The sequence below is a fragment of the Taudactylus pleione genome, unplaced genomic scaffold (assembly GCF_031769625.1).
Source record: "Taudactylus pleione unplaced genomic scaffold, aTauple2 ptg000242l, whole genome shotgun sequence".
Lineage (NCBI taxonomy): Eukaryota > Metazoa > Chordata > Amphibia > Anura > Myobatrachidae > Taudactylus > Taudactylus pleione.
The window spans coordinates 6756397-6767696 of NW_028284644.1; the positions used below are offsets into that span (position 1 = coordinate 6756397).

At 43.0% G+C, this 11300-nt stretch overlaps 1 protein-coding gene across 1 annotated transcript in view; it reads left to right on the forward strand.

The window, feature by feature from the left end:
- The window catches only part of MDFI (MyoD family inhibitor), a 51832-nt gene extending 46121 nt beyond the window's left edge, over positions 1-5711 (forward strand). Inside the window, exon 4 of the mRNA XM_088479641.1 lies at positions 5316-5711. Within this exon, the coding sequence (XP_088335767.1) occupies positions 5316-5572 (257 nt within the window). The 3' untranslated portion in view covers positions 5573-5711. The remainder of the gene's footprint in view (positions 1-5315) is intronic.
- The last annotated feature ends 5589 nt before the right edge of the window (positions 5712-11300 follow it).

The window sequence follows — 11300 nt, forward strand, 5'->3', positions numbered from 1 at the left end:
TCCAGCGGGGACGAGTTAATACTCTGTGAGGAGGAGGATGTACACAACACTGAAGAGGGTGAGGTATCGGTGGATGAGGAGGATGAGGACGACATCTTGCCTCCGTAGAGCCAGTTTGTGCAGGGACAGATTAATTGCCAGCTTGTTTTGTGGGGGTCCAAACGAACCAATCATTTCAGCCACAGTCGTGCGGCAGACCCTGGCGTTGAAATGATTGGTTTATTAAAGTGTGCATGTCCTGTTTATACAACATAAGGGTGGGAGGGCCCAAGGACAATTCCATCTTGCGCCTCTTTTTTTTCTTTGCATTATGTACTGTTTGGGGCCTAGTTTTTCAAACTGCCATCCTGTCTGCCACTGCAGTGTCACTCCTAGATGGGCCACGTGTTTGTGCCGCCCACTCGTATCTCTTAGCATAGTCATCCAGCTACCTCGGTGCAACCTTTTGGACATAAAAACACTATTGTGAGGTGTTCAGAATAGACTGGAAATGAGTGGAAATTAAGGTTATTGAGGTTAATAATAGCATAGGAGCAGAAATACCCACAAATTCTGTGATTTTAGCTGTTTTTATGCTTTTTTTAAAAAAAAATACAGATCCAAAACACAAAACCCAGAACACAAAACATGGAAGGGTGGTTTTGGCAAAACCAATCCAGATCCAAAACACGAAGAAAGATCCAGATCCAAAACCAAAACACAAAACATGAAAAGTGGCCGGTGCACACCCCTAGTTGCAAGTACAGTAGACATATGGTCCAGAAAAATTATATTTGGACATATTTTTGAGGATTGCAGTCATAATATAAATGTCTGTAAAATAAAAATGTATTCCATTAAGAAAGAACACAGCTAGTAAGAGATCTGACGGAAATTTAAATAAGCCATTTTAGAAACCTATACAATTCTCAGTTTTCACTTGTGATAATGCTTCATCTGCAATAAATGATTACATTTTTATCTGCATTCATTAAACTTTCCTTTTCATATAATCATAACCAAAAACAAGGGCTACATAATTAATTTTTATTTTAAAAAGCTTATTATTATTATTATTATTATTATTATTATTATTAATAATATTATTGTTATTATTATTTATATTTTTAAATATATAGTTTTCCACAATTCCATCTGAACAACTGGGTCTAGGGACTTTCTCCCTAGGCCAAGCTGAATGGAGGGAATCTACCTAAGTATTTAATAAAACAATTTAACAGTGAAAGTATGTGTAGAAAGGGTTGCCCTGCCATAGGGAACAAAAAGTCCCAAGCTAACCAGTACATGTTTATTGCTTCTATATGAGGCAAAAATCTTAAACTCTTCCAAAAACTATCAGCCCGGTGCGATAGTTATCGCCTAATATATATATGTATAAATGTATAAACCCCTTTTATACATTTGGTGGACATTGTGCTGTAAACCTTCACTCATTCGTAAGGTGTGGAGAAATCTATTTTTATCTGTATAATGGATATTGACATATTAACATATTCATGTAAAAACATTTGTCCATCTGAATTTTTTAATTTTTTAATAAAATTTATTTTAAAGTGTATTAATATTGGCCTTTGGGCCTATCTTGGGTGTTTTTCTGGTGTGAGGGTATATTTTAGAACCTCAAGGACGACGATAAAACAAGTTCTATCATATGAACTTTTCAATCAGCTCTGAAAAGCGCACGAAAATTGATATCTACATCCATAAAACGGAAAGAATTGGAACCTATAAGCCCTGAAGGGATTGTTATATACAAAGAATATAAGGATTGTCCGTTTTATTAAGTGTGTAGAAGCGCCCTTGATGTAATTGTATTGTATTTATTTTTTGGTCCTACTAACAGAGGACTTACTGAAAGGAGCAGCTGTTTCTCATATAGCGCAGGTTGGTTTTTGTTGTGTATATATATATATATATATATATATATATATATATATATGTAGGGATGTGCGTCGGACCATTTTTGCCGGATTTGGTTCTAATTCATCGTCCAGATTTGGATTTGGATTTGCCAAACTGCGGTGACTGGCTTTGGATTTGGATTTAGATTTTTTTTAAAAATTTACAAAAAAAGCTAAAATCACATAAATTGGTCTATTTTTCTTCCTAGAGTATTATTAACCTCAATAACATTAATTTCCAGTCAATTTAGAACACCTCACAGATTATAATATTGTTTTCAACATTATTGGCCAAAGGTTGCAGTGAGCTGACTGGTTACTAAGAGACAAAGCAGCGGCACAACGACACAGACACCACAGTATAAAGCACATCTATGACACATTACCACACAGCAGTGGCAGAAATGAAAAGTAGTGCACCCACTCAGTGGGGTACGGCCAGCAGAATCACAGTACTTGTTTACAAAGTGGGCTACGGCCCAAGGAGTCACAGTGCACAATCTTATTCACATTACACAGCACATAGTGCCCCTGATTCACATTACACCATAAAGTAATGTCTCTTATTTATGTTACGACACACAGTAGTGACCCTTTTACACAATGCCCACAGTAGTGCCCCTTTTACACAATGCCCACAGTAGTGACATTTTTACACAATGCCCACAGTAGTGACCCTTATACACAAAGCCCACAGTGCCACTTATACAATGCCCACAGCAATAGTGTCCCTTACACAATGCCCCCAGCAGTGGTGTCTCTTACTCAATGCCCCCAGCAGTGGTGTCCCTTACACAATGCCCCCAGTAGTGGTGCCCCCTATGCAGTCCCCATAGTAGTAGGGCCCCCTATGCAGTGCCCCCAGTAGTAGTATGCCCCCAGTAGTATGCCCCCCATTAGCAGGACCCCCTGTAGTATGCCCCCCATTAGCAGGTCCCCCTGTAGTATGCCCCCCATTAGCAGGCCCCCAGTAGTATGCCCCCCATTAGCAGGCCCCCAGTAGTATGCCCCCATAAGCAGGCCCCCAGTAGTATGCCCCCCAGTAGTATGCCCCCCATTAGCAGGCCCCCAGTAGTATGCCCCCCCCAGTAGTATGCCCCCCATTAGCAGGCCCCCAGTAGTATGCCCCCCCAGTAGTATGCCCCTATAAGCAGGCCCCCAGCAGTATGCCCCCAGTAGTATGCCCCCCCAGTAGTATGCCCCCCAGTAGTATGCCCCCCAGTAGTATGCCCCCCATTATCAGGCCCCCAGTAGTATGCCCCCCCAGTAGTATTCCCCCCATTGGCAGGCCCCCAAGTAGTATGCCCCCCCAGTAGTATGCCCCCCATTAGCAGGCCCCCCCAGTAGTATGCCCCCCAGTAGTATGACCCCCCAGTAGTATGCCCCCCATTAGCAGGCCCCCAGTAGTATGCCCCCATAAGCAGGCCCCCAGTAGAATACCCCCATTAGCAGGCCCCTAGTAGTAGGCCCCCCCAGTAGTAGGACCCCCATTAGCAGGCCGCCATACACACATAAAAAAAAAAAACGTACCTGTATCCCCGCTCCAGCCACCGTCCGCTCTGCTGCCACGCAACCAGGAGGGAGCCGGAAGACGGAGCTCCTGAGTGAGCTCCAGCCGGCTCCCTCCATGCAGCAGCCAATGAGAGTCTGTGTGACTCTCATTGGCTGCTGTAACAAACACAGAGCTGCCGCTGGCGGCTGTATGTTTGATCTGTGTAGGGTAGACCGTTATCACATGCCCTACACTTGAGGAGCCCTGATGTCGGATTCTCTAGCGAGAATCCGACATCAGGCGGCCGCCGTTCGGCCACGAACGGGGATTCGAGTCAGGTGGGGAACACCCGAACAGGGTTCGGGTGGACTCGGATCCCCTATGTTCGGAGCGGTTCGGATTCCACAGAATCCGAACCGCTCATCTCTATATATATGTACAACTTCGTCGGCGGCACTCAGGTAATACAGTACTGTAAACCACAGGATTACTCCAATTGTTTCAATGTCTTTACTGCTTCATTATCAGGTATACAAATAATACATACAACTCACCTTAATTCCATAACCAATACCAGGTGCAAACCCAGCCTTCCGGTCATGGAACTCCACGCCCACCACTGACGTCAGACTTCATAGCCTGTTGCCAGGGAACAATAAGTACAACCAAGTACAATTCTACTAGCGTCAAGGAAGTTGCATACCATATGTGCCCCTATTATATAATCCAATAAACATCATCTCATTATAGCAAGTACATTATTATCATCATATTACAAACATTAGAGTCACAGCATCAATAAAATTGACTATAAGTTATACAAAAAATACCCACATATATCTTGATAATAATAGTAATAATAATAATAATAATATAAATCCCAAGTTAGGAAAAGTAAAACTTTAATTTACATTTTTTTAATTATTAAACACTTACACTATTATGGTCCACAAACATATATAAAATTATATTTAATTACAGAACCCACAGAATAAGTCTGGAGGTGTCATTTTAATTTTGACATTAATTCTGTGAAATTAGAAATTATGGTTTAGAGTAATTTCCCTATATGCAATTTAGCAAGATTGTAGTTTTGTTTCGTAAGTGCACTCAAGCTTAAAACTAGATATATGCTGTATAGACAAATTCTACACATTGTCGTTTAATAGACAGTTTGTATATTATATTGTGTTTGCATGGGATTTTTAGTTTTATTAAGAACTCATTTTTAATCATCATTTTAGGATGATAGCGTACAATAGCTTGAATTCTATAGGATATACGATATCATTGCTGCAATGTATTTTGTAGTCTGAAATACATTTTTTAATTGGTCTATGCCAAAATAAAAAAAAATGATTGTCTTGTAAAAAGTTAGCCAAACCCTGGCAAAAAAGGACTAACACTTAAGGCCCCCATACACAGTGCCGATCGCTGCTATATTGTACCGTGTGTGGACATGCTATCGGCCAGTGCGCACTCCCGTGGGGTCGCACATCGCACCTCCTGATCTTACTGCATGTTCACTTGATCTGGGGATGAGATGTACAATCCCAAGCAGCACTATGCGGGTGGGGAAGGGGGGTGCCGGCATATCGGGTGGTCGGCCACCCGATCGCGTCATGTGTGTGGATCGCCTGATATGTCGGCCGTCGGATTGCAAGTCGCATCGCAAGGTGCATTTCTACATTTTTCACCTGTAACCTCCATGTGTCTCATTCCAATGATGTCTTACAAGTTTTATCCTGGCATAACAAGATGTGATGTGGCATAGAGATGTCTCACCTTCTTACAAATTACTGAGAACTTTCTTGCTCATGTTGTCAACAGTGGATGTATAAATGAGTTAGTGGACAAGGCTGGTGTCCCCATTCATCCAGTGTCTCACTTCACTAATACAGGTTGTTGTGGTTTTTTGTCAGATTGCTGTGTACAGTGTACCCTGGCCCTGCTGTTCTGTCAGTTCCTTTCCCTGTGTAACCTGCTGCTGGACATCCTGACATGTGGTTCGTGCTCGGCTGACTGCGCTGGATTTTGCTGCACCTGCTGCTCAGCTGGTGGTTGTCCTGATTGTGCGGATTCCTGTAGCACTGACTGTGGCATTGTGGATGCCTGCTGTGAATCTGGGGACTGCCTTGAGATTTGCATGGAATGTTGTGGCCTGTGCTTTTCCTCTTGAAGGGCAGATACCGGGGGTAAACGGAAACATTGAGAATGTGAAGAAAGTGTTGGGGTACATTTACAGATTGAAGGGAAGACCTAGAGAGCTGGATACTGTGAAGCTGAGAGATTGGATACAATACAGACAGTACATGATGGAATGTCTGGAGATCTTAAGAATATAAATATAGTCAACATTTGCTGAAGTATAACAAATCTGAGCCATTTAAGGTAAATCATCCCCTGAGCCCTTCATTCTGGGTCATGATGAACTTTGTGAAAACAAATGAGAAAACCTGCTGTAAATAAAGCTACTGAACTTTGCCTTGTAAACTGTGTATTCTGTAAAATTTTCTGTACAACATTTCACCCACAAATTTGTCTGAGGTTTATTGGCAAATATGCAGACTTGCTTGATACTAAGAAACCAGAACTGGCAACCACATGAAAGTTTATAACAGTATGGACTCCCATAGTGATATCTGAAGAGTCTGTCTCACGGCGGCCACATACTGAATGGAAGATATTACAAATTTGGGAAATGAGGTACAAGAACCATGTTTGGCGAGACAAGGCAAAATGAAAAAATAAACTAATGGAGCGTACACACGGTCAGATTTGTCAGACTTGTCAGATTTGTCAGATGAACGACTGAACGATTAAACGATTTGAACGAGTGGACGATTTGACCAAAGTTTTGAACGATTTGAACGATTGAACGATTTTTGACTGCATTAAAATGAATGGAATCGTCCAAGTCTGACTGCAAACCCATCAGATGTCAGATATCGTTATCTGACAAACGGGAACGCGCATCGTTGATCGTCCATCGTTCAGGCATGTCAGATATGAACGATTTTCCTTCAGATATGAACGACTGAACGATTTTTAAATCGTTATCGTCCATATCTGAAGAAAAAATCTGATCGTGTGTATGCACCAATACAAGGCAAATTTTAGGTCACATGTCTCTTGGTTAAACCACATCTTTTTTAGTTAATTGACGTCCCCAAGACAAAAAGAAATATCGTATAGCAGGTGGCGGGACCATGATTGCGCCATACAATGCAAATTGCATCATCAAACCCCCGTAATGCCCGCTTCACTCGAAAGTGGGTGGCATTTGGGAGATTAGCCCACTCCCTTGGTAATCTGGGACAACCCCCCTAAATTCAGGACTCTCAGGACATTCTGGGAGAATTGGTAAATATGAGTATAGCCCTCTCATGCCCAGTATACAATACCATGATAACCCCATCATGCCCACTGTACAGTATTATAGATTTATTGGGACATATACAGTAGGCACCAATTTCCAGTACAAAGTACAGTAGGCCTTATTTAGTTAGGTCAAGACAGCTGAAGCACAGTTAAAAATCCCCTATGGTGGTCTGTGAGCATTGCCTTGGTGCAGATGCTTCTAGATTTCCGCCAAATAGCGTAGAAGATGACGAAATGTGTGGAAGAACAGCAGTTTGCAAAGGCTGGTAGGAGGAGCTGGATGAAATCAAGAAGGTAATTTCTTTTTTATTTATTTTTTTAATAATCTGTTCATTGAGATTTTTTTTTACACAATATACAAAATTAAGCATAAAATACAACATAAGGGGGATAAGAGCCAATAGGGCATGATTAATTGTAAAAAGAAACCGATAAACATTCCGATATAGAGAGTGTAATACACAAATGGAAGGTATTAGTAATCGAATGGCCGGAATGACGGCTGAATATCTCTTGAGTATATCAGCAATCTTGTTGTTAACCTAAAAGCAAGGAATATGTAAAGGTGGGGGATAACAAGCATGGAATAGGAAAAGAGCAGGGGTGAAGGTATATAATGAGAGGGGGGAAGGGAGGGTAGAGGGGACCAGTAGGTGTGAGTCACCACAGTCTAATATCTAGAATGGTCAAAGAGCTATATCATGTTAAATGGGGCTCGGCCTCAAAGTGAATAGTCCATGGAGTCCAAACCTTGATTAGGTGACTTGGGGTGTCATGTAATACAGAGGTGATCCTTTCCATTCTGTAGATGGACCAGATCGCATTAATAGTAGCTGAGAGGGAGGGAGGAGAGGGTGCTTTCCATTTGGAGGCAATTTGGCTTCTAGCTGCATATAGAATATGTTTGATTAACTTTTGAAGTGGGTGAGGAACGTGTGGTATGGGCAAGGATAACAAAGAGTGAAGTGGAGAATTAGGCATTGAAATGCCAGTAATAGACTTAATTAAGTTGTGAAGTTTCCTCCAGAAAGGTTGAATGTGAGGGCACGACCACCAAATGTGCAGCAAGGCTCCCCATTGGCCACGCAAGAGCCAACATAAATCTGAAGTGGTAAGAAAAATCGAGTGTAGATGGGTAGGAACCATGTACCAATGAAAGTAGAGTCTGTAAGTGTTTTCCTTACAAAGATGGAGCTCTTGGCAATCTCCAGCCTAATTTCGGACCACTCCACGGGGTTCAGAGTCTCGTCTGTTCTGTGTCTCGTTCTCAGGCCAGCTAATGGGCCTCCTTTGGAGGTTGGTTGTGTGATAGTAACAACTGATATATGGTTAAGATAAGACTTCTAGTGGTCTGGGCGTGCCTACATAAAGATTCTATGGGGAGACAAGTGAGGGGTGGAGAGTTTGTCAAGAGGGAGTGATAGAAATGCCAAATTTGAAGGTATTGATAAAATACCTTATGTGGGATGAAGAACCGAGTCTGTATGCTAACAAAATCAGGAAAGGTACGCAAAGGAGCAATATCGAGAGGAAAGAAAATGTTTTGACAGGTCCAGGAGTGGAATAACCGATGGTTGATACCAGGGGGAAACGCTGGGTTATTACAGAGAGGGGATAGTAAGGGATGGATAGAGCGAAGATAATAAAATTTAGTGCAAAAGTTACATGTGCGTATAGTGAAGTGGACAGTCGGCAACAAAGAAATTAAGAAGGTAATTTCTAAGTACAGAGTAGGCTCACCAGTTTTATTCTGCGGAACAGGTAGATTAAAGAGAGGTAAAAGAGGGGTTCTTAGAATCGTCCTTCCACTTCACAAAGCAACATGATCTCTGAATCAGCTCTGAGCGGACAGAAATATGGTCTTTATTGTTTGCATTTTGCTATTTCCAGTCACACTTCAATTGATCACTTTGCATTTCTAAGCTCCTTGCCCAATGTAAGAAAGCTTCAAAAACACAAAAGTGTCTCTTTTAAAAAGACAGCCCCAATGTCACTTCATGTTTAATTGCAGACATTAATGAGAAAACAGTTTCTACTTATTGTAAGGGCTTACAGTGGTAGGAGGTTGGATGTTTTCAGTGTAGCACAGTGTGGCTCTTTTTTCCACATCTTACAAACTTAGGAGCACCTCTGGTTTGTTGTAGTGTTACCTGAGGGTGGTGCCCAGCACTTAATGCCTTTATTATTTGTTTAATAAGCTGAATAAAATCCATTGCGTGTGTGCACCCTATACGCCTATAATCGTGTGGCTAAATAGGTAACTGCCGCATAGTATCTTCCTATTAGCCTGCAGGATCACATCCCTGTCTGGCAGACATATTCATCTAGATGTCACTTTAACCACCACATAAGTTAACCAATTTCACAGGGAAAACAGAATTATTCACAAATGTTGACAGCCTTTAGGCCTAATTTATCAACGAGTGTTATTCTTGTTATTCCTGTATCGAGTGATAACAAGACTATAACTCATTGATAAACGAGGCCCTTTATTTCCTCTACTCCTTTGTATCCATAACCGGCTTAGCATGCTGGATTGCTGTGATTGTGATATGTAATTTGATATTTATGTTTAAGTATAAGAATTATGCTACATATTGTGTACACATTGGTGACTCTGCCATATGTTATTAAGTCACCCATTTGTTTTATTATTCCCTTTTGTTAATTTAACTTAATCCGAAACCTAGAAATAAACACACTGACACATGTATATGGAATTAAAAGAGGTCACAGCTAGAATTTTTTGATCAAATTTAAATTTTAGAATAGGTGGCAAGAAGAAAGCAGTGCTCCAAGGCCACAGACAGATGGATACTAAAACTGAATAATAGGGGCGGATTCCCGGCCTGCACAGACTGACCTGTGGCAGTACCACCCTCCCTTAATTGGCACAGCATTGTCCCCTCCCTTGGAACAAAGACCATTCCTCCCTTTAGGCGGTGATAAACTGGCCGCTCTCAAAGTACAAATGCTACCACAGGCACTCCTGCGCTAATAACAGGCCGCCCAGGAGCACTGCTTCCCGCCAAAGCCCGGTTCACAGCACCAGGCCTGCCACCAAACTGTGAACTTCCTGAATATAAAGGGAAAACTGCAGAGGTTACTGATCAACCGCTCTAGCCCCGAGCCCGTGAGGTGTACCCCATCGGGCCTATGAAAGCTCTCCGCCCCGTAACGTAAACTTGGGTATTGTATGACGCGTCCCCCAACGCTAAATGACAAGCGTGCAATGGCCATATCCGCTCAATACCCACGCATGCGCCCAAATCCTAAAAAAAAAAAATGGCCAAGGTGCGCAGCTCCACACTCTAATGCCCCCATAACAGTCCAGCAATCCAGTACTCACACTGCAGTGCTCCTCCCAGAATGCCGGACGCACCTGGCGGGTGTGATGACGTCATGCCCTGCATTCTGAGTAGAGGACGGTATGACGGACTGCTGCCGCCTGTCTGCCCACACTTTCCCACCCATGCGGCGGGGGTGGTAGTGGAGAGCGGACTGGTGGGTGCGGGCAGGATTGTGGTGGCGGCCCCTTGTACAGCAACCTACCGGGGATCCCCTGGAGAGGGTGTGGCCCTAGCATGGTAGGAAAATGTCTGCACCTTTTTGGGGTTGTGTCTAGCATGTGAGAAGCACACACTCATCGGAACATGACAGGTCAGCATTTTTTAAGAGCTGACCATATACTGCCCACTTGCTTTTTGGAAACAAATAGATTTTTTAACAGTGCCTATAAACTGCCCCACATTTTTTGGACACAGTTAGCAGCCCAGAAGCTGCACCACTTACTGGCTACAGAGAAGGCCCAGTAACACACCACACGGCCCCTGAAACGCAGAGAGTGGTTGCAGGCATCCCACTGTTCACTGGCATCTGTTCCTGCCGGCAACAAAGCGCCCTTCCTTTTACACTGGGGGAGGGATCTGCTCTGCCCTCCAGTCTGGCACTGCCTGGCACTGTGACAATAAGTCTTAATAATAAGTCTTGCGTGTTTTCCCAGTGCCCATTTTTGGGCCACATCGAAGTGCCAGATGGCAGGTGCATTTTGCTGGGCAAAACACGCGAGAAATTAAGTGTAGGGAAAATACTGATATACATATAAATATCCTTATTTATCTATCATCTATATCTGTATATATATATATATATATATATACATACACGTGCTGCACTAGTAACTCAGAATACACTTTTGGATAGCGGTGACAAACAAAATGTTTTGTTACAGTATCTATAAACACAGTGTTACTCACTTATCCAGCAAGCTACTGCCGAGGCCACCACCCAGGAAAGAATATACCCGCCAACACAACCTGCTGCCTGTCACTTGTCTCCCAGTCGCGCCCGGAGCCAGGAGCAGAGAGAGGGACTCACGAGATGATATCATCATTCCGCGGGGTGAGATACAACTGGCACTAACTATGATGGCACAGCCGCACAACACAACAGTAGCAGTCCAGACCGGACATTGGACTGGCCTGGAGAGCCTCCCCCTGCCAGTGGCAGGGCCATTTCTAGGGGCT